The sequence below is a fragment of the Cricetulus griseus genome, chromosome 3, assembly GCF_003668045.3.
Source record: "Cricetulus griseus strain 17A/GY chromosome 3, alternate assembly CriGri-PICRH-1.0, whole genome shotgun sequence".
Taxonomy (NCBI): domain Eukaryota; kingdom Metazoa; phylum Chordata; class Mammalia; order Rodentia; family Cricetidae; genus Cricetulus; species Cricetulus griseus.
The window spans coordinates 195,714,343-195,737,386 of record NC_048596.1 but is presented as its reverse complement, the minus strand read 5'-3'; the positions used below and the strand labels follow the sequence as shown (position 1 = coordinate 195,737,386).

Below are 23,044 nucleotides of genomic sequence, written 5' to 3'. Positions count from 1 at the left end.
TGAAAGAGGGTGTTGCAAGCTCTATGTTAAACACCCAGCTGGCTGAACATACCCAGAATAGCAAGGCTTCTCAGTAGTTTCCCAGAAATAAAACTGACTGTCCACACTCTGGCTGAAGGAACCTGACACATCCGTGTGAACCTTAGGAGAATGGCTGAGCCTAGTAAGATTGAGATACTGCAAACCAGGGAATCTGAACATGAAGGGCAGTTCCTGTCCCTTTAAAAAGCTAGAGCTGGAACTTCACGGGCTCAGCAACTGAGTGAAGCCTTCTTTCTCAGTGCACACACCCAAATCATGGACATTTCTTTCCTACAGATTGTGCTCATGTTGCCTGGCTCAGCACTGAACTCTGGAAACCCTCACAGAAGTGACACTCGTCATTCGTTGTCATTGATTTTCCAATTTCAGTTAAATTGAATTTCTCCTTTTTGGGACTGTTTATGTATTGTGGATTGGAATGCTTAATTCAGCTCCTATAATGATATACTTATTGCCACTCAACAAGAGCCAGAGGAGTGTCAGGAGTTTCAGATCCTCCGTGTGTCCCCACATAAACTTTAAGAATGTTGTATATGGTCCTCTGGTTTATAAGTAGACTCATGGGATGGTTTGTTTTAAAACAAAGAGATGCTGAGCTGGAAAAATCACAGCATTTGGTCCTGCCTCCTTGCAAAGAAATGGCAAGGACCTTTGGAATGCTTAAGGCTACCGGAAGGCTGGTGCATGGATGTGATGTGGTGTGTGTGTGTGTGTGTGTGTGTGTGTGTGTGTGTGTGTGTGTGTGTACATGTTGGGTGAACAATAAGGACCACACTGGGAAGTCAATAATCATCCTCAAAGAGAAAGGAAATATCTGGGCTGGATGGATGGTTCGGCAGGTAAAGTGCTTGCTGGGTAAGTTTAGGACCTGAGTTCAAATCCCTAACAACCACATAAATGCCAAACATGGTGTGGTGCATGTCTGTAGTCTTAGCTCTGGGAAAGCAGGGACAGGCAGATTACAGGGGCTTACTGGTCAGTCAGCCTAGCTAAAACTGTCAGATCAGTTCTGAGAGAGATCACATCTCTAAAAATAATAAGCAAGAGAGGAAGACACCAACATCTGATGTCGACCTCTGACATCTTCACACTTGTACACACATGTATGTGCACACCTATCTACACAATGTTTGTTCATGGACACATAAATACAATCCAGTAGTAATGAAATGGGGAAGGTTGGGAAGAATATGGGAAATTAAATAACAGAAAGGAATTCAAGATTTTCTACTTTCTGATTTGTTTTTAAACCAGAAATAATTAGATTTTCTAAATAGCCACCACAATTGAACACAAGTTTCTCTTTTTCTCTCCTTTCTAGCAATTTCCCATGCCTCCTTTTTGTTTCCTAGCCCTCAGAATAAATTTCAACTCAACTGACTTTTCTTCCCCTGTCAATGAACAGATAGTTAGAACTGTTACTGTGCTCGCACTGCACTGCACTTGGCAGCGAAGATGCAAACGTTCACAGACCACAGTCTTTGATTTCAAATTTATGATCTAGGCCAACAGACCTTTCTGGAAATGATATTATATTCTAGGTCAGCACTGCCTCCTGCATCAGCTTCTACTAGCCACGTGTGACTACTAAACACCAGAAAGAGGTGAGTGTGACTCAGAAACTGCTTTTTATAGTTTCAGTTCAATTAATATGAAGTTAAGTAACCACCCTTGACCAGTGGCTTCTTATTGAATGATGTGACATTAGGCCAATAGACCAGTAGATGGGCATGCTTTAATGAGACAGGTGACAGTTAGGACAGCATGTGCCTTGGCATTGGATGTCGGAATGAACCAGACTTGGGGGGTGGTTGGTGTAAGTCAGGAGGAGGCTGGTCTAACCCTGGCTTGATGAGACATGTGGAAAAGCGGAGAAAATGGAGATGGAAAGACATCCTAAGCCCTGGATGGCTCCACTGGAAACAGTGAATGGAAAACGCACAAAGCTGAGCTCATCAAGGAAGGCTGGAAGTCACACAGTGAGACAACATCCAGGGTCAAACCTGGATCCTGGTGTCTGCAGTAAGAGGCCACATTATAGGATCAGATCTTAGATAGAGGGAAAGGTGAGAGTTGTTTGGGGACTCACAATCGACTTCTGTGTAATGTGTGTGGACCTGGAACTTAGGAGAGGGCAGGACCACATGGGGGTGTATTTAACCAAAAATATAAGCAAAGATTGTGCACAGGCTCAATTTAAATGGGTCAGCTGACACCGGCTCTATCTGACCATTACACCTCATGAGACAAGTGGTGTGTGTGTGTGTGTGTGTGTGTGTGTGTGTGTGTGTGTGTAAATCAGGCCAAGGCTTTCCAAATTTCTCCTTTTCAGAAGACCTTTAAATTTAAATTTCTAAAAGAAGTACTAAATTGACATGTTTTGTTAGGGCCACTAATTCTGAAAGTTTAAAAACACTGGGCAAAGAAGCAAAGAACCAACAAGGGGTCCATTCAAAGCCCGGGGCATCAGTGAGGGATGGGTGACACAGAGAGAGGACACATGTGCATAGCTGCCTGGCTGTACCAAGGACAGCCTGGATGATCTTGGAGAGAGCTATGTTCTCTCTCTTCCCCTTTTCCATATGACCCTCCCTTCTCCTTTATAGGGACCAGAACCTCGAGAGTCTGAAGAGTAAGAGAATGGGTCACCAGCTGGAAAGACTAGAAATAACCAGGGCCACCCAGCCCCACAGAGTGTTTGGCTGGGTCACATCCCAGCCCATTTATCTTCAGAGATAAGGCCACCCAGCTGTGTGTAAACATCTCGTTTCTGCCTTTGCAGTCTCGAGTGCCCTTGACTCCCACATGTTTCCTTCTGTGGGAGCCTCGTTCTATTCTCATGAAGGAGAAAATATAATCCTTTCACCTACCTCCCGGTCTAGCAGCGCAGGTGACACCACGGTGACAATGTCTCCTTTCTCAGGATCGATGTAGAACATGTTGGGAGATGGTTTGTCAGGCGTTTGCTGACGGATGTTGTACCGCAGAAGGGCATTGTCAGTGGCCGGGTCATCTGCATCAAATGCTGTCATCCGCATCACTGTGGTCCCTAAGGGGGACGGGCAGGACCAAAGGGTGGGAGATAGTTATCAAAGGGGCAGGATGGTCAGGACCTCTCCCCCATGGGCAATGCGAGGGGAATAACCTGTCAATCACTCTCTGAATTAAAAAGACAAATCATTTGCCAAGCTCTGCTTTAGCTTTTCCTCCCAGCTCTATCACATTAAAGGACCTGAAATACAGAAAAGAAAGCTCTGCTGCTCGGCGGAGTGACAGCTTAATTTTTCCTTCTGCTGATGTGCGATTTATTTTTAAAGGCTTTCATTCCACTTTGGCTGTGCCTCTGTGACAACAGCTTTCATTTTAAAACTCTTATGGGTTGCCTGTCTGTGCCTGGGACAGGTACTGGGGAAATAGAAACACAAAGGGGGTCAGACATCAAGGTATCCTGGAGCTCAGAGAGGCAGAGACATAAAGAAGCAGAAATTATTAATAGGTCATGGAGCGGGCAAAGAGCAGCTTCATCTAGCCCAGGTTCAGGGAGGGGTCTTGATGAAGATATCCATGAAGTGAGGAGGTGTGAGCAAGGTGAAGGATAAAGCCCTTCAAGGGAAAGCTATTCCATGTAATGAGAACACAAGGCAATTTCATATGAGCACCTGCTAGGTAGGGGCCACCCTTTGTTAGGCACTTTAGATGCAGGGATGAGAGTGACATGGCACGATCTTGCCAAGACAACTAGGAGACACACAGGATTATGAAGAAGCACAGACTGCTTGGTAATGCTTGAGGTTGGGAGTTTGTCATCTTTGGTGAGGATCCTGCTCACACACAGCCAACATGGAGGGAAATCGTGATATTGACTTACAAGGATTACAGGGCTTCAATGAGCAAAAATAATGTTTGCCTTCTTGACATCTACTCTTTATTAATTAATTAATTAATTAATTAATTAATTTATTCATTTTTGAGACAGGTTTTCTCAGAAACTATGGAGCTAGTTCTGGAACTTGCTCTGTAGACCAGGCTGACCTCAAACTCACAGAGATCTGCCTGTCTCTGCTTCCCCAGTGCTAGGATTAAAGGCATGTGCCACCACCTGGCTTGACACCTACTCTTGAGAATGCTCATGCCAAGCAGTTTGCACACGAAAGTTCATGGAGAGATTATCTGTTGTGACAGGAAATTTGGAATCAACCTAGCTGTCCAGCAACAGGGTAATCAATAAGAGGATAACACCTACACATTATGAAACACTTTGAAGTTGTTTGGGGCAAGTTATAGACCTACTGTTGTCTCCCATGGACAGCACTCGAGGTAACACCACCAAATAAAATATATCAAGTTGGTGAGTGGCTGGTATGCCACTTGTGTGAATCTGCTTGCCAAGGAAACTCCCACAGCAGGAATGGATGGTGTGGGGACTATTTGCACCTAGGAAACACTGAGGGTTTGCACAGTGAACCTCACACTGGTCATGCTGGGTAAATCTGAGACCAAAGAGGAGACTGGGGTTGAGTTGGTCATGAGGGAACTTTTCACCCTAACCTGTCATGTTCTGGATAGTCTCAAAGGTTTGTCATCATGCTTCTGCAGCTATGATTTAACTTTAAAAATAGTGTAATTACCAACACCAATAGCAGCATGGTCTAGAATCCACTCAGAAAAACAAGGCTGCTTACTCTGATGACTCTGTGAGCTTCATGTGTTTGGCTCACGATGATGTGCCCAGTCAGAACTCCTACATGAAGTGACCTAACTGGCAGAACAGCTATACTTTTCCAGTGCAAATAGTTACATATAAAAAATCCATAAGCTTAAAGAAATTGTTGAGTTTACCGAGCTAAGCCAGTATTCCAGTTAAAGCTTACATGTTCCTCCTACCATCAAAGCTAGAACACTGATTTATTTCCCACACTTAATTAGAATCAGATTTTTAACCATTAGGTCTGAGTGGTTAGGTGAACAAAGGGAATTTAGCCACCCTAAAGTTTGGATGGTATTATATAATTTTGATTCATTTCACTCATGTTGCCATTAGCTGTATGATGCAAGGTACATCTACTACATATCTTGTTTCTTTGTTTTTGAAATGTTTCAGAGAAAATATAGGGTCCAACACAAGTATTTTTGGCAGAAGCAGACCCCTACCTCTGCTCCAGATGTTGGATGACTGTTAATTGTGCATGATGCTTCCCTCTAAGCCATACCGTGAGTGAAATCAGTTTCCTATCCAGTGGTTCTATGCAGTAACTCTCGGTCTTCTGAGTTGGTACCTTCCTAACCTAGGAAGAGAGGGCCACCCAAGGCTCTTTGCAAAAGTCATTGACAGATTTTAAGCCCAGGATCTCATCCAGGAAGATGTGAACTCCTTGTGGCTGAAGGCAGAGAAGGAACCTTGCCCTCATCAATTCTACACCAACATTTCAGGTTAAGTACACTTGACACAGTGTCTCTCTTGGCTAGTGCCTACTGAATGCCTAATTGATTGAAACTGCTCACTAATCTGCATTTAATTGAAGTTATAGCTGAAGGAGAAAAAGAAGGTAGAAAAAACGAAGTCATCATGGCCTGAGACTCTCATACGCATCTGGATGATTAGAGGAAGTGGAAAAGACTCAGGGTGAAGCACCTTCAGGGTGTACCAGGGAGCTCCTTCTGAGTGTCTTCTTTGTTCTCATAGAACTGATCAGATGACACAACCAGGGTTGCCCTGTGATAGTCCCTGAGATACACAGAAAATGTCTTCATTTTAATCAATGGTTGGGGAATAGGAAAAACTGGTTTGAAGCCCGCCTTTGTCTACACCCAGATGTGAACACACAATTGGGTTTTCTTCATAGTAAATTCCACTTCTATGGAGACTGTGAAGGGTCTACTCCATGCAGCACAGAAGGACAGAACTGATGTGGTTTTAATGTGAAATGTAGCCCTCAGGCTCATGTGTTCACACACTTGGTCCCAGCTGGTCGCGCTGTTTTTGGAAGTTGTAGAAACTTCGGGAGGTGGCGTCTCATTGGAGGAAGGAGGCCACTGGTGATGGGACTTTATATTTTATACCTTAAACCTACTTTCTATCTACTCTCTGCTTCCTGATCCACCCATATTTGAGGAGTTCAAGCTGCATAATCCTGCCATAAAGCCATGGGCTGCCATGCCTTCTTCACCATGATAGCCTGTTTCCCCTAAAACTATGAGCCAAACTAAAGTCTCTCTCTTTCAGGTGCTTCTTGTCAGGTATTTGTTCACAGCAATGAGAAAAGTGACTAATACAACGACCTTGGGGCTAACACACACACACACACACACACACACACACACACACACACACACACACACACTAGGTCCTAGGAGTGTGTTTGAATTTTCTGATGGTGGAATTCATTTTACAGTTCTATATACTGTCTTATCCACCAATGCACAGCATGTTGAATCATGCACTTGCTTGCACTGGACTTTATTTTAATTCCACTGACCAGAGCTGCAATCTTGCCTATAGAGGAGAGTGGCTATTCTCTTGCCCAACTTTCCTTGGCAGTTTTTGAAACTACACATCAGTCACCAGCCTGCCTCAGGTGGTTTGATGTTCCTTCAGGAGGTGAACCCAGTGGTCATAGACAATGCAAACCAATGGTTGCACCTGCGTGTTTATCCCCACTGTCTGTGAAGATACATTGGCCTCAGATCCACACTAGTTCATGCATCCTGAACTCCCCGGAGGAGAAGAATCCCTTCACCACCAGCCTGACAGCCTCCTGCCATGCCCATCTTATGCTATGTGTGTTTCTGGATGGCAGGGGAAGGATAATTACAAGACAAACACGTCTTGGGTCCTTCGCACAATACCTCTCTGTCTTCTCCCATCACGATATTTGGAGTGTCAAAATAAGCAATAATCACCCTGTCACTCCCAGAGCCAGGTGACCCAGCAGTAGTCTTCCAGAGAGAAATGAAAGAATTACAGGTTGGTGTCTGAGAGTCTCAAGCTAGCCAGTCATTTTCTGTCACAGAAGAATACAACTGCCAACCCGCCAGGCTGAGAACAGTGGTGGTCACCCTGACTTGGGCAGAGAGTCCCTTCCTCTCCACTGTAGTTCTCTGGTGGAGGAGACGCAGTGTCTGGTATCTGGTGTCTTGACCATGGGTTGAGAACATCTGAAGCTTGTTTACCTGTGACTGTTGAGTCTAAAGCCTTTGCCAGCAACGGACTCTTTCCAGCTGGCCTTAGAACAGGGAGGCTCTAAAAGATGCCCCAGTATGCATTGCCTGTGGTGTGTGATCCTATTGTTTAAATTTTTTCTTTTATTTATCATTTGAAGATTTCATACATGTGTATACTGACTCTCTCTATGTCCAGGCTCCCTTCATTAGTCCTGGAAAACTCCTACCACCATCCTTCCAGTGAATTCTCTCCCCTTTCTTTTCATGTTGGGTCCAGCAGTGCTGCCAGCTGGCTCTTGACTGATTTTGGTGGGTTGATCTTGTGATGGTCATTGCAGCTGCAATGAGTTCACAAGTGCCGCAGCCATATCGTATCCTGAAGATAGAATTTCACCACACTCCCAACACCCCTGGCTCTTACATTCCTCCTCACCCCTCCTATGATGATCCCAGAGCCTTCGGGGAGGGAAGGTGGTAGAGATGCCCTGTTCACGGCTGAGAACTCAGCAGTCACTAATTCTCAATATATTCATGGCATTTCTTGGACTTCATTCCAAAACATTGTCCTTTGCTTGGTCGCCAAGTATCAGACTCTGTTTTAGAAAAATCCTTATTCCTATAAGTGAATTATATATCACAGATGCTTCGGTCTGTGCACTGTATTTCCAGCAGTGTGGTGAGGGCAGTTGCAGGCCTTACAAGAGGTATGCAATGCTAAGACATATGAACAGAGCCAGTAGGTGTCACCAAGTGAACTCCTTGTGTGTCACAGACCAGTAGACACACTTGCACACATCACCTCTCTCTCCCTCTCTCTCTCTCTTTCTCTCTCTCTCCCTCCCTCTCCCTCCCTCTCTCTCTCTCTCTCCCTCTCTCTCCCTCTCTCTCTCTCTCTCCCCTCCCTCTCTCCTTCTCTCTCTCTCTCTCTCTCTCTCTCTCTCTCTCTCCCTCCCTCTCTCTCTCCTCTCTCTCTCTCCTCTCTCTCTCTCCCCTCTCCTCTCTCTCTCCTCTCTCTCTCTCTCCTCCCTCTCCCTCTCTCTCTCTCTCTCTCTCTCTCTCTCTCTCTCTCTCTCTCACACACACACACACACACACACACACATCACAGGATTTTCCCCACCTTCTCCATTCTATCATGAAGTGTTGGCTCCACAGACACCCTGTCATCTGTACACAATGTGGTATTTGTAGGTGAATGGACCATTGTGATATCTAATATTTTAACCCTATTCTTTAATGACAGTTCACTTTTCCTGCATTCATACTAAGTCCAGGAAAGACACAATATTATTTATTTATTTATTTATTTATTTAATGTGTATCTGCACATATTTAAAGATGTTTGAGGATACTATGGGTGCTGTTCCTCAGGTACTACCCACGTTTTTTAGAGGCAGGGTCCCTTAGTGGACTGGACTCACAGACTGGGGTATGCTGGGTGTTTCAGCAGTGTGGTTAGGGCAACTGCAGACCTTAAGTGGTATGTGAATGCAGAGAGACCCATATGTCTCTTCCTCCCCAGCCCTGGAATCATAAGTATCTCTCCAATGCCTGCCTTTTTTAAAAACATAGATTCTGGGGCTCAAACTCAGGTCCTCATGCTTGCAAAGCAAGCACTTCACTGACTGAACCACAACCCCAGGACCAGTATTATTATTTTTTGACAACCACACTTTAGAACTCAGTTTGGAGGGGCTCATTGCTCAGGGAAATGTTGACAGGGTATGCCTTGTGCAGACAGATCCCTTTGACTCTAGTTATGCTTTCTCTATGGCTACACTTTTGAGGAATGTATGCACATAGCATCATTAGGAACTGTTATGTAAACTGTTGAATGATAACTGTATGAAAGATAACCACCCAACCTGCTGGGCTCCAGAGGCAGCTCATGTTCCACACTGCCTGTGTTCCTGGAAAGCCACCCAAGTAAGGAACTGCAAATGACATCTTAGGCAGTTGTAAATAGTGTCCTCTTTCCAGTTGACCTGCATACATCTCAGGTCCACTTTATTTCCCTTTGATGGTGTGTATCCCTTAAGCCATGCACCCTAACTGGACTTGCGGTATGTACACCCTAAGCCACACTCCCTAACTGGACTTCATGTGTGTACAGCTAAGCCACACCCCCTAACTGGACTTCAGGTGTGTTTGTTCATTAACCCAATGCCCTCCTGGCCTGTGGGTTTGGAGAAGGAGGTCAACTCTTTGTTCTGGGGTGAAGGGCAGAGGGAGGGTTTCAAATTGGCTGGGAAAGGAGGAGGAATGGAGGATGAAGGTTCAAGACCTAATACCAGCCTGGGAGAAGCAGCTATTCATGCCCATCCCCTCTGGTTCATGATCATCCAGGGACCGTCACTCACCAATAAAGTCCCCTCCCACAGTTTTCAGGTGGTGGTAGACAGAAAAAGTTTGGGATAATGTAAGTTTTTGTGGAGATCTGTCAATGACTTTGGTCCCCTTTTAGACAGCAGTACTGCCCCATTGACCTCAATGTGTAGCTCTCTTTGTCAAGGCATCAGGTCAGGGGTGATTAGGTCAAGCATCCATGCAGCACCCTCTAAGACAGCTAACAAGATTATAGTGCTCTCAAGACATCAAGAGTGGTGGGGACAGGGGCACAGTCCAGCTAAGAGGTCAGCTGGTTTCCATCTCACAGTACCCACTGTACTATTGGCACACAGATCTGGGGGAAGCCAGACTTCCAACTTTTCAGGCAAAGATGGGAATTGGGAGTTTAAAATAAGCTGTCATCGTGTTTCTGTGTTGGACACTTGCTCACATTTTAAAAGTAAACGATAATTAAGTGGAACCAGACAAGTCAAACAAGGCAAGTGTCGTAGATGCTGCTTTGACTTTAGTACTTTATGTCTTTTGACCGTGACTGACATCGTCGCCGTGATTCTTTCCCCTGAAGCCCTGAACTGCACATCCTATGTGAGCTCTGGAGGTAGGCTCTGTAACAGATGAACTTCTATGTGAAGACGCCAATTTTGCTTAAGTCACTGTTTGAATTTGCTGTTTCCTACAGCCACAGCTAATCTCTCATAGAGGCATGAAGGAAAGCATGACAAAGCACAGACCTTTATCTCTCTCTTGCCTGCTTCTCTCTCAAGTGTATGCATGCCCACAGGCACATGCAGAGGCTAGAGAAAGACGTCAGAGGTCCTTCCCTGTCACTCTCTGCTTTGTTCCCTTAATACAGGGTAAACCTGGAGCTAGGCTGACAGCCAGCCAGCACTAGCCATCCACCCATACCTGCCCCATCAGTGTCCCCTAGGCATCCATGAGTACACCCTAGTTTTTTCATAGGTGCTGCTGATTTGAACTCAGAACCTGGTGCTTTCATAGAAAGGTCTCTTCTCTACTGAGCCATCTTCCAGGCTCCATGTGTACGTGTGTGTGTGTGTGTGTGTGTGTGTGTGTGTGTGTGTGTGTGTGTGTGTAATGTGTGGGAATGCATATATAAAGCATATAAATAGAGTCCAGAAGTGCAGGCATCTTCCTCTAGCATTCTCACTGAACTTAGAGCTCACTGATATGGGGAGACTAGCTGTCCAGTGGACCCCAAGAGCCCCCTTTCTCTCCTCTCCTCTCAGGGTCAGGGTTACAGGCACATGTCATCACTCCCAGCTTTATATGTAGAAGCTGGGGATCTCAACTCAGGTCTTAATGCTCATATGACAATTGCTGGCTGAGCCATATCCCCATGTCTACACTTTTGCTCCTTTAGACTAACAATGGGAAACACTAATTCAGGAAAGAAATACAAAATATGCAGTTATTTTCTCAGGTATGATCAAGTATTCAAATCAGACTCACTCATTGGAAATGCTCAGGAACCAGAGTTAAGTAAGCCCAGTGTTAGGGTTTAGGGAATGGTGACTCCATTAGCGGCTCCAGTAGCTCACACCTTCTTACAACCATACACTTGTGTTGTCCCTTCTCACAATGGCTGTGAAATTGGCTATGGGGCATTCTTGGACCTGTGGCACACAGACAAACCTTACACAAACAGGAGCTGGGCAGTTCCACGAACAGAACTTATCTTCCCAGAACCCAGCCTCCCTCTGTAAGAGCTAGGTTACTCTTGGCTGTCCCTGGCTGACACCCTTGACCGACTATCAGACATTGAAGGTTGAGGCCATCTTGTACCAGCGAGCATCCAGCTGAGATCAGCCTATGGAGAGCAGTCTCAGATGAGCAGAGGAGAGGAAACCACCCAGCTGAGCCCTTCCCAACTTACAAATGCGCAAATACATGACCGCTGTTTTAAGACATGGAGTTCTGGTGTGGTGACTGACAGCTGGTAAGGGCATATAAATTAATGACTCAGTACACATGAGTTAGAAAGTGATACATAATTCAACACAGACTTTAATTTCAATGTGGGACTTTTCCATTTCAAATAGATAACTCAGCAGGTTTAAGAGGTAGATTAAAAATACAAAGAAGCAGGTGCAGAAAAGAAAAAAAATGCTAAGAACAAACTGTATCACAGTTGCCAATTGTTAACCTTTCACAGTTGTGTTCTGGGGGCCCACCAAGGATGCCACCACCAAAGCAAAGCTAAGCAGAGCCATGTGTTGGCATTGGCTGCTTTGGTTGCTAGGTAGAGTTGGACTTTTATTTCCAGAACAACATAGAATTAAACTCTTACAAAGTCTACCCTCTGGTTGCAGGTCTATGTTGAGTAAACACCACCAACCAGGAGCACAACTCTGCTCTTCAAAGTGAGCAAGCACGCCTTCAGTTTTGAGCTGGTTGCTAACTCCGTTTAATTGCAGCCCCTAAGTGTCTCTGGGGCGGCTGCGATTACCACGGACTTGATTTGAAATGCAATAGACTTTGCCTCTCCAATTTTCTCTCCTTCCCTGGAGCTAGTTGGTTTTTTAAGTACAAATTGGCAGTCAAATATATAATAAGTTATGACAAGTTGCGCAATGGCTGTCTCCCATCTGCTTCCAAAGCTTGTTTATTTTGATGTGAATAAAGGAGTGGCGACAGACACACCTTAGGATTGTTTTAGTCTCTCAACAGTCTGTGTCTTGTTTATCCAGGGAGCCACTTTTTAATTAAGCTGGGGTGGGCCAGGCTTTAGGAAAAAATTGTTTCTGAGATACTAAGTAACAAACAACACAAACGGAGTTCCCTTCTATTGGTAGTCACTTTGTTGCTGTTCATCTGGGGACATGGGAAAGTGTGTGTGTGTGTGTGTGTGTGTGTGTGTGTGTGTGTGTGTGTGTGTGTGTGTCTGGGTGTGTCTGGGTGTGTCTGTGTGTGTGTCTGTGTGTGTGTGTGTGTGTTTCCTCAGGACCCAACCATCATCCATCTTTTTACTTTTTTTTTTTTGGTGAGGGAGCAGGGTCTCCCACTGACCTGGGCTAACCCAACCAGGTAAACTGTCTGGTCAGCAAGCCCCAGGAATCCTCTGGCTGTCTCCCAGCACAAGGTTTAAAGCCGCCATGTCTTGTTCTGCAGATCAAATCCAGGCCTCATGCTTGTGAGGAAGACATTTTACCAACTCCACTGAGCCCCCAGGCCCTTCATCTTTAAGGTGATATTTTTCTCAAACTTATTAAAATATTTTCTCTCTATATTTTTCCTAGTTATTGCCTTTTTTGATGAGGGTGCTCTGTGCTGAATTATTTGATCATGCCTAATACACTCTAAAGAAGCAAGTGTAAGTGGAGATACAATCCCAATGGTTCACCTTAATAAAGGGAAATCTGAATGTTACAGCAGCATGAAGCAACTGCAATTCTCAACTATGAAGGTTTTTACAAAGTGAGTCCAATATCCTTAGCTCTGTGTAATTTTACCACTGGGGGGCATTTGGCAACCTGTGCAGATGATTTGGTTGTCACAAAATGAGACATTGGCAACCTGTTGGCAGTGGCCAGGGGTGCTATCCTAATGGGAGCATAACAGACCTCAAGACAGAAAAAAATATGCTCTCTGCTCAGCAGGGTGTTAGTAAACAGAATTCGAGTCAAAAGAGAAGGAATAGAATGGTTTTAAATCATCTCTCTTTTAGCTTTAATATACTTCTTAAACATTTATTTTTATTGATGTGTATACGTGTGTGTGAGTGTAGAGGCAAGAACATAGGCCAGAAGAAGGCGCCAACCCCTCTGAAGCTGGAGTTACAGGTGGTTGTGAGGCACTCAGCATGGGTGCTAGGAACCAAAGCCAGGTCTTCTACAAGAACAATATATGCTCTTAACCTCTGAGTCATCTAACTCTTAGAAATATATCTTGAACTTTAATTATATTTATCTACTTGTGTGCATGCATGCATATGATCTGTGTGGATGGGCACATGTACAATAGCTTGCATGGGGAGGGGTCAAAGGCCAACTCCTTTCTCCTTTGTGTGGGTTATAGGACCTGAACTTGCCTTGCCCTCTAAGTCATCTCTCTGGACTCTTTACAAAGATAGCAATGAAGGTGGGGGTTGATTGATTTCTAACAGTAAGCTGACACTCCCTTATCTGTTTTAATGGCAACTTCCGGAGGTTCAGAGTCATCTAACTAACCCAGATTCCAGAGGCTTAGAGAGAAGCCTAATTTCTCATTCAAGTTTATCCCATTGAAGGGGGTTCCTGATCAAGGACAGGTTGGGGAAGCTTGCACACAAGGTAGGGCTGGGTGTGGTTACCATATTAAAAGATACCAAGGTGTAAGATGGTGCAATTCAACCCATCCTTGGACTCTGGTCCAGCAGGAAGAGAGTAAGGCAAATTGCTGGGAGAGGGGCGAAGCTGCTGATTTTACAAACAAATTCTTGAACTCGATAAGTAAATACACAATGGCTAGCATAGCACTGCTGCAAGCTGCTGTTTTATGGCTCGGAAGTTGGCTGTGATTGATGCAAGCTATGAAAGAATTTATAAAATAACAGTGAATTAGAAGAAGGCGTCTTTTGAGTCTAGGGAAATGGATCTTTTATGAAGAATAAAACTTGATGAAGTAGTTCCATCAGGACCACACAAATCTGAAATTAAACATGCTGAGATGGAAAGCCAAGAGAGGCGTGTTCTAGACCCTCTGGGCTTGCAGCCTGGAAAAGGGCAGCTTCCTCTCCTTGGTTCACCATGTCACGTGGAGTCCCTTCCACTCACCGTGAATCGTTTCTCTGCACTGTGAATGTCACTTTGGAAAGCTGCGTTCCTTCACCCAAGCCATCAGGAGGCCATTCAGTGAATAAGGCAGACACACAGAACTTAATGTACATTTGATTAATGTATTTGATTCACCTTTGTTCCCCACTGAAAGGAATAGGGTCAGGCACACAGTAGGTGCTCAATAAATGCTGAGTTAAGGGCAGAAGGAGAGCCCCATTAGTTTGTGGTACTCATGGATCTCATTTCATTTGAGGTTTTAAATAACCTTCCCTGTCCCCATGGGCACATCTCTACCGCCTGAGACCTCTGCTAGCCTAGATAAATGCTCATCTGGAAACAATATGGCAGGGCACAGACTGACAAGGACCTGCTCCCCACTGCAGAGGGCTGACAGGCACCTGGTACAAGTTGATGGCTGCAGTTCTCTGGCTTTGAAACTGAGCACCGTACCTGTACACGAGGCAGTTCCTTTTGGTCTCTAAATGTACCATGAGGCTGCCGCCCTCCTCAAGCTAGGTGTCTAGTCTCTTCTTAGGCCTGACAGCAAGAGAGGGATCAGTGGTTCCCCCATCTGTCCTCTGTGGAAGTAGAGGCTGGTTTCTTATGTGCAACCACAGGGCACTTGCTGCACTTCCAGAGAGCCTGAACTCAGTGCCAGCACCCATGCTGGATGGCTTACAGCCTCCTGTAACTCCAGTTCTAGGGGATGGGGTCCCATGTCCCTCTTTTTCTGATTTCTGCAGGTACCCAGACACATCATGCATGTGCTCAAGTGTGCACACACCCAACACACACACACACACACACACACACACACACACACACACACACACACACACAAATTGAAAAGAGCAAATGTGGGAGGGATATAGGTCAACAGGCTCTATGTTTGGTAACAATGAAGAAAACACCTCTTAGATGAAAGCAATGATGGTGAGAAATGGTTCTGACTTTAAGAGCTAACTCTAGGCTGTATATAGAGAGGTAGACATTGGTCAATGTTGTCTACATTCTAAGTATCTCCAACATTTCAGACAGATGGGTCCTTGTTAGAGCTATCTAACTCTGGGGTAAGCCATCCCTCCCAGATGTGTAGTGCAACCATTCTGCTTGGCTTGACTCTACCCTTTATGGACAGCTTGCTTTGAGTCTGTCCTGCACTGCAGTGTGTACACAGAAGAACAAGGCTGTCATAGCCTCCCAACCTGCTCACATTCTACTAGAGAGATGGTGATTCTTAAACACAGAATCATAGTGCAGTGTGCTACATGCAAGCAAGCAAGCAAGCAAGCAAACAACCCACACCAACTACTTTTAAGGGCTCACTAAAGACACTGTGTGGAGGGTGGCATGCCCCAGTGGCCCTTGATGAATGTGTTTAGTAATTCCCAGTTGAGATTCAGGGCAGAGCCAGTGTCTGCTTTCCCTTGCATTACAGCTTTGAAAGGCCTGATCACTTCCAGAACACTCCATTATCACTCAGACCTAAGCTGAAGAAACATTGGCTTTTCCAACAGGATGACTTGCCCAGTTGCTGAGTGCAAAGAGGCAAGAAAGCCTGCCAAACAGCCCTGTGGGCTCTTCCTAAATCCCCCCTGCTTGCTAGGAGACAGGCACACTAAAGCATTTTTTAAGAGCAGAGAATTTTTGGCCCCAATTTACAATTCAGATCGAAAAATCACAGGGGCTTTGAAAAGCCCTGGACACTCAGCAGTCAATGGCTGCATTCTTTGCTCTGGAACTTTCTGTTGCATTCTGTTCTACTAGACAAGATCCAGTGCAGCTGTAAAACCCCACTTCAGCAGAGAAGTGTTGAGTGCCATGCACCTGTGAGTTCAGGAGTCTCACCCAATGGCTGACACAAATGGAGGCGGGAAGAGCCTCTCCTCCGTGGGCAAGGGAGGCAAGAGTTCGCCAGTCAGGAGAGAGAGATTGAGACTTACACTGGGTGGCAATGCACAGGCAGGCAGGTAAATAGTTAAACTGAGGCTGGAGAGAGGGAAAGGTGGAAGTGGCATTTTGGGAATGACTACATCTAAATCCAGGAAGTGACTCTGGGAGGAGTAGCTGTACTGTGGTAACCAGGTTTCTGGTCTCCAAGGCTGATTTCCCAAGGAAGGGAATAGCTGAATACAATTCCTGGGGCTGCCAAACAAAGCACTACAAACCTAGGCAGAGGGCTGTGGATTCAGAACCATGGAAATGTATTCTTTTCTGCTGCTGGAGGTTCAAATCCAGCCTTAAGAGGTGGCCGGGCTGGGCTCCTGCAGAAGGTTTTAGAGCAGGGTTTGTTTATTGCCTTCAGCCTGGCATGGGTGTGTGACCTTGGGAGCCATACTTCTCCGTTTGTGCTGTCCCCTCGTTTCTGCTTTTCTGTGAGTTCTCTCCCTTCACCTCTCTCAAGACCCTTGAAAAGGCATTTGGGGTACACCTATGGAATCCAAGGTATTATTTTCATCTTTAGACTATTAGAAGGCTCCTCTTCCAAAGGTCACAGCTACATAGTGCAGGGATTGGATGTGCTCTCTTTTGCTGGTGACATAGCCCAGCACACTGAATGCTCAGTGTCCCAACTGCCCACCATGCTGGCATGCTTACTGAGACACACAAACCCTTGGCCCCTGGAGATTTTTTATCCCCCCCTTTTTTTTTTGAGAGGAAGTGGAAGAACCTGGCTGGAGACACACACCTGATCTTGATGGGATCACAACTGGGCATTCAAGGTTTTTAAGTCTGGGCAGGGGCTGTGCCTTTTATAGCCAAGAGCTCTGGGAACTGGTGTGGCAGGCCTGCAATCCCAGCTACTCGGGAGGCTATGGCTAGATGATAGAAGTTTCAATGACTGTTTGGGTTACAGAGATTTTGGGGCCCAACTAGGACAACTTAGTGAGACCTGTCTTTACAAAAATGGCTGAGACTGAAGGTCACTGGCAGAGTGCTCATTTAGCATGCATGGTGGTCCTGGGTTCAAAATCTAGTACCACAGGAAATAAAAAGTGTTTGGGATCCCTGTAGGCAGCAGGAACTGGTCCCCTAAATAGGAAACACAAATACTCAGTGCCCAGAAAATATGCTGGTGCCTGTTTTCCTGGGAATGCGCGCAGGGAAAGATAGCCCAAAGGCCATGGGCTCCATTCTGGGGATCAGCTAATGTTGTACTTGCTTCCCAGGCTCAGTTCTCACAGACACGTGAGGGCCAGCTCCTACTTCTCACAGGTTCTGCTCCCACTGCCTAAGCTGGGTTATCTTTTCAGAAGTCTAGCAAAGGGGCTCAGGAAGATGAATGGGTGATGTCGCCTCCCACTTGAGCTCTAGCAGGGGCTCAGTGGATTGAGAGTGAAACAAAGGTTGTTGTCAGGGAGCTCAGGTTCTTTAGATTTAACAACATGGCCAAGGCAAGCTGTTGCCTCAGTTCTTTTCAGTTTCTAAAGAAAGAAAACATGAGATGGATTTGGTTTCTCTTTGAACCTCAAAACATTTGAGCACAGAGAAGGGCACCACAGAAAGTTTTCAGTGAATGCCAGATCTTCCTGGTGACAGCTTTTGCTTGTGGTCACAGGGCAGGGCTAGACTCTCAGGTCACTTTTGTGCCTGTGAGCTTATGGGAAAGGAGAGGGACCAGAAGCTGCCTGAAGGAGGAGAGCAGGTTCGGGGCGGGGCAGGGTCTAGAGAGAGAGGAATGACCTTAGTGTCATTGTGGTCACCTTGCCTGAAAACTTAAGTCTTCTTTTCAGACTTAAAAAGAAGGATGCAAAGATAGAAACTGCTGTGACATCATCTGAAGCCCCCCTAAGAGCCTAGGAGGACTATGCTCCCTCCCACTCTTGCAGAGATTTCTTACTTTAACTGGGAACAGCTCCATGTGATCCAGCTGGGACCCAGAGACTGGGGTTCTTCAGCCTGATGGAGGAATCCTGCTCTGAGAAAGCCGAGCTCCCATGCTGAGCATATTCGCAGATGGAAAGACACATACTGTAGAATGGCAGAAGGGAACCTGCCTTGGTGGGAAGGGCTGAGAAGATGTCTCCAATGATAGCTCAACTAGCAGCATTGGTAATGCCAGCAGGTACATAGAACTGCAGAGGTGACGTCATGTCACCAATGTCTTACCCCTGGTGCCCAATGGACATGGAGGTGGGAGAGAGGAGAGTGTTTTGAGTTGTTTCGCAGCTGACAGCCCTATGGTAGCTGACAATGGAAACAATGGGAAGAGGAAGGCAATAGGAAGGAAAACCACCATCCTGGTTTTATTTCTGTTGCCGTGGTAAAATACCCAACAAAAAGCAACCTGCAGGAGAAAGAGGCTATTTCTTCTCATGATTCCAGGTTAGAGTCTATATTTGAGGCAGGAACCTCAAACATCTGGTCACAACCTATCCAGTCAAGAACAGAAAGAAATGAATGAATGCTTGCTGTGCTCAGTCCAATTTCTCTACTCTCATACAGTTCAGGATCCCCTGCATTGGGAATGTTGACACCCACAGTGGGCTGGATTTTCCCACATCTTTTAATTTAATTAGGACAATTCCCCATAGGCATGCCCACAGGCCAACTCAATGTAGACTATCCCTCATTGAGACACTTCCCAGGTGAGTCTAGGTCATGTCAAGTTGACAATTACAGCCAGCCCTTGTTCCCTTGTTTTCCCACCATGCCCTTTACCCCATAAAGACATCCAAAGTAACTACTTTCTAGTTCATTCTTAGAAATGGGGGATCTACCTTGTGTGGGGCAAAGAATACTCCCAATGTGGCCAGTAGGCACTACACTCTTCCTCTACCTCCTGGTTGCTCTTATCTGCTCATAGATGGGAATATTTGCTTAAGTCCATAAGGGAAATAGACCCAATAAGCCAGCAAGGGTCAGAGTCCCAATTTTCATGGGAACAGAGCTACTGCAACTGTAAAGTCAGGTCCAACACATGACCTAGACATTGCCCATATCTGATTTAGCCTTTTATAGTTCTACAAGGTCACCCAGTTCTGTTGTTTCCAACTTGAGAACTTTTTGGCCATTTCTGTCTTGCACACTGGTGCCAACAGCTTGTTTTCTATTTCAGACAGGCTCTAAACTCATATTGTCTCATTGTTGCTTTTATCCCTACATGATATTGCCATCTGAACATTATAAATTCCTTTGTTTAGCCTATTGATGGATGAGTGTCCTTTCCCTTCACCCAGTATAGTTAATATAAGCAAGGTATAAGGAAACAACAATCTGTCTTCGTTCCCATAAGAATCCTTTATGCTCATGCCTTTCCAGCTCCTTCCTCAAGCTCCTCCTCCCCTTCCTCCAAGAAATGACCATCTGCAATTATCTACTGTCCTGCTTTAGACTTTACTCCTCTGTTTCTAAACACATATTGTCCTATATACATGGACTAATACCATTGATAGTTCCTGGAAATGCTGCTCTTCATGCTATAGCATGTTCTAGAAACCCATTATGCCGTGGGGCAGGTCCTGGGATACTGCACTGTCCTTTGCTAGCCATGCTTAGGTCACTGAGCACTCAGACTGCTTGCTCCTGTTTTTTGCCTCTGCTATCAAAGTCCATGTGCACAGATGAAAATTCCTTCTAAGTGTTTTCCTGTGAATGGGCTCCACATCTTTTGCTTTGACAAAGACAAATCCAGTTTCCGAGTTATTCCAATATATAATCCCAACAGTTGTCACTGAGGGTCACTGTTTTCCTGTGCCATGGCCAATACATAACATTTCTAGACTTAATGTTTAGCAACCAGCTAGACAAAAAAAATTATGCACAATTGTATATAAATGTCACTTGGATTTTGCTGGTTGGTATGCTGGAAGAGCCTTCTGTACTGATTGGTCATATATGTTTATTTTGTCAAATGACTTTGTATCTGTCAGCTCTTTTAAACTGAATTCATTTGACTTTCTTATTAAGTACAGAGGTCCTTTTTATAATGGGATGACTAGTCTTTTATCAATAAATGTGCTGCAAATATCAGCTCTAAGACAGTGCTTTGAATTTCTATCTAACAAATACTATCCATCCTGGGTTCATTTCTGTTGCTGTGACTAAATGACTCTGACCAAAAGCAACTTAGGGGATGAAAAAGATTGTAATTCCCATTTCCACTCCATCACTGAGGGGATGGCGAGGCGAGATCTCAAGCGGATCCATCTGCATGGCACCCGCAGCCAGCAGGGAGAAAAGGCAACCGTGCTGCCCACTGCCTGAGAGCTCAGCTGGCTCTCTTCTTACACAGTCCAGGTCCAACCCGTGAAATGCTCACCCACAATCAGGGTGGGTGTACCCACCAAATCACCTAATCCAGACCATCCCACACACATTGTTAGGCCTCCGTGACCTAGACAAACCTCAGGTGAGGCTCTCTGTCCAGGGGGTGCTAGGCTGTAGCAAGTTGGCAGTGAAAAGGAACAACACTGTCATGTTTTTTTTTTTTTTTTCATTGCTAAGACTTCATGGATGAACTTGGTTATATCAGTATATCAGGTTAAAATCTATACACAATGTCCTGGCAACTGCTTCCCACCAGTTGACAAGTGACAATACTGGAAATGACAGTGCTCCTGGTCCATTTTCACTTCAGTTCAGGCTACACTTCTTTGTTCCATTCACGAGAAGCTCACTGACATGGGTATAATTCGATCTTTCTGAAAGAAAAATAAGTTATTCTTCTTCTTTTCTCCCTCTCTGTCCCTCTCCCTCCCCTTCTCCTCCCCTCTCCCTGTCTCTGTGTACGCTCATGTGCAGGTATGTTTGCTAGAGTGCCCATGCCTACTTCTATGGAGACAGTGCTGAGTGTCTTCCTCAGTTGTTTCCCCATCTTATCTTTTGAGACAGTGTGGTTCACAGACCCTGGAGCTCTCTGTGTGGGCTAGATCATTGAGCCCCTGGTTCTTTTGTATCTTCCCTGGACCTCTGTAGTTACAAGTACTCATCACTGCATGACCTTTACACACACACACACACACACATACACACACACACACACACACACACACACACACACACACACACACACGGTTTTTACATGGGTGTTGCAGATATGAACTCAGTTCCTTATGCTTGCATAGCAAACACTTAACCCACCCTTCCCCAAAAAGAACTTCGATATAGATTTGACCGTTAACAATTACTTCAAACTGAAGCTGGATGGTGGTGCACACCTTTAACCCCAGCACTCAGGAGGCAGAGGCAGTCGGATCTCTGAGAGTTCAAGACCAGCCTGGTCTACAAGAGCTAGTTCCAGGACAGCCTCCAAAGCCACAGAGAAACCCTCTCTTGAAAATCTAAAAAACCCAAACCAAACCAAATCAAACCAAAACATTTACCCCAAACCATCACAAGTTCCCTCAACCCTTTCCACTTCCTTGTTAGACTAGCCACAAGTCCGAGACTCCTTCAGCCATTTTCCCGGGGCTCTGGCACAGTACAGCAAAACCTAGTCAGAACATTTAATTAGTTAGCTTACTTCAAGATGAATGCAAATCAAAAAATGTTTCCATTCTCACCTGTTTATGAGCCTACAGCAAAATTAATTAAAGCTCTAATGGAGAAAAGTAAACAAACACTTTTGAAATAAAGGAAATAAAGATTGTGAGGTCTGAGGGAAGGCTCATGAAACATGAGTGAGTTGGTTATTTAGAGTCCTGTGTTCCTGCCTGATAATTTAATCACCCTCACTGCAGCCTCTCTCCTGTCGGGACACAGGCTAAGAAGGTGGACAGGGCGGGTCTTTTATCAGCCTCAACCCAGCACTGCAGCAACAGCACCAGATGACATTGTGTGCGTTTTCTGAGATACTATTTTCATTAAAATGTTTTATTACTTTTCTTTCTTTCTATAAACTTGTAAAATGTGCACTTTCCCCATAATTTTGCTTAATTTCCAAGGACCAAAAGAAGCGGCTGCTGTGCCACTCAGCCTGTAAATTTGTCTTGCAGGGCTGGAGTGAGGGTTCAGCGGTTAAGAGTGAGGACTACTCTTCCAGAGGATCCACATTCAGCTCCCAGCTCTCAAATCCTGCAGCCCACAACTGCCTGTAACTCCTGCCCTAGGGGAGTCTGACACCCTCTTCTGGTCTCTGCTGGCACCTGCATTTATGTGCACATATCTACATGTATACATATAATTAAAAATAAATACAAATCTTTCAATCAGACTGGCATAGAGGAAAAGCCACGTGTGCCTGGTGAGATTGACAGATGTGCTGTCAGATGAACAGGAAAGCTGTATGGAAAACGGTGGCTCCCTTGTCTAGGAGAACATATTGGTTTGCATGAAAACTCTGGTGCTCCTGGACCATATCCAGAGGCAGTCCCTAGCGATGGCGCCTTGTGGCTGCAGTGTGCAGTGGAGCTGAAATTTCATCACAGTTGGGCGGGGTGGGAGAAGGAGGCAGCAGATGCTGGGCCCAGGCTCAGGGAATGAATGTCAGAATAAGTATTCCTGCCATAGGGGAATTGAGTTAAGGAGCCAGAAAGGAAAGATAAGACAGGATGAAGCGTTTTGCTAGATGACAGGACAGGATGAAGGGTTTTGCTAGATGGCTCAGGTTTGTAAACAACCAGAAGCCTAAGAATGAGGCATGGGAAACTGACCCCTAAGGCTTCAACAACAGTTAAAGCAACAACAACACAGCATAAACAACACAACAACAACAACAGCAACGAGAGGCTGAGGTGATAGCCCAGTTGGTAAAGTGCTTGCCACACAAACATGAG

General features: G+C 45.3%; 1 protein-coding gene across 1 annotated transcript in view; it reads right to left on the bottom strand.

Moving 5' to 3' along the window:
- The window catches only part of Cdh13 (cadherin 13), a 997,178-nt gene that overhangs the window by 219,035 nt on the left and 755,099 nt on the right, over positions 1-23,044 (bottom strand). Inside the window, 1 exon segment of the mRNA XM_035442709.1 lies at positions 2,913-3,091. Coding sequence (XP_035298600.1) covers positions 2,913-3,091 — 179 coding nt within the window.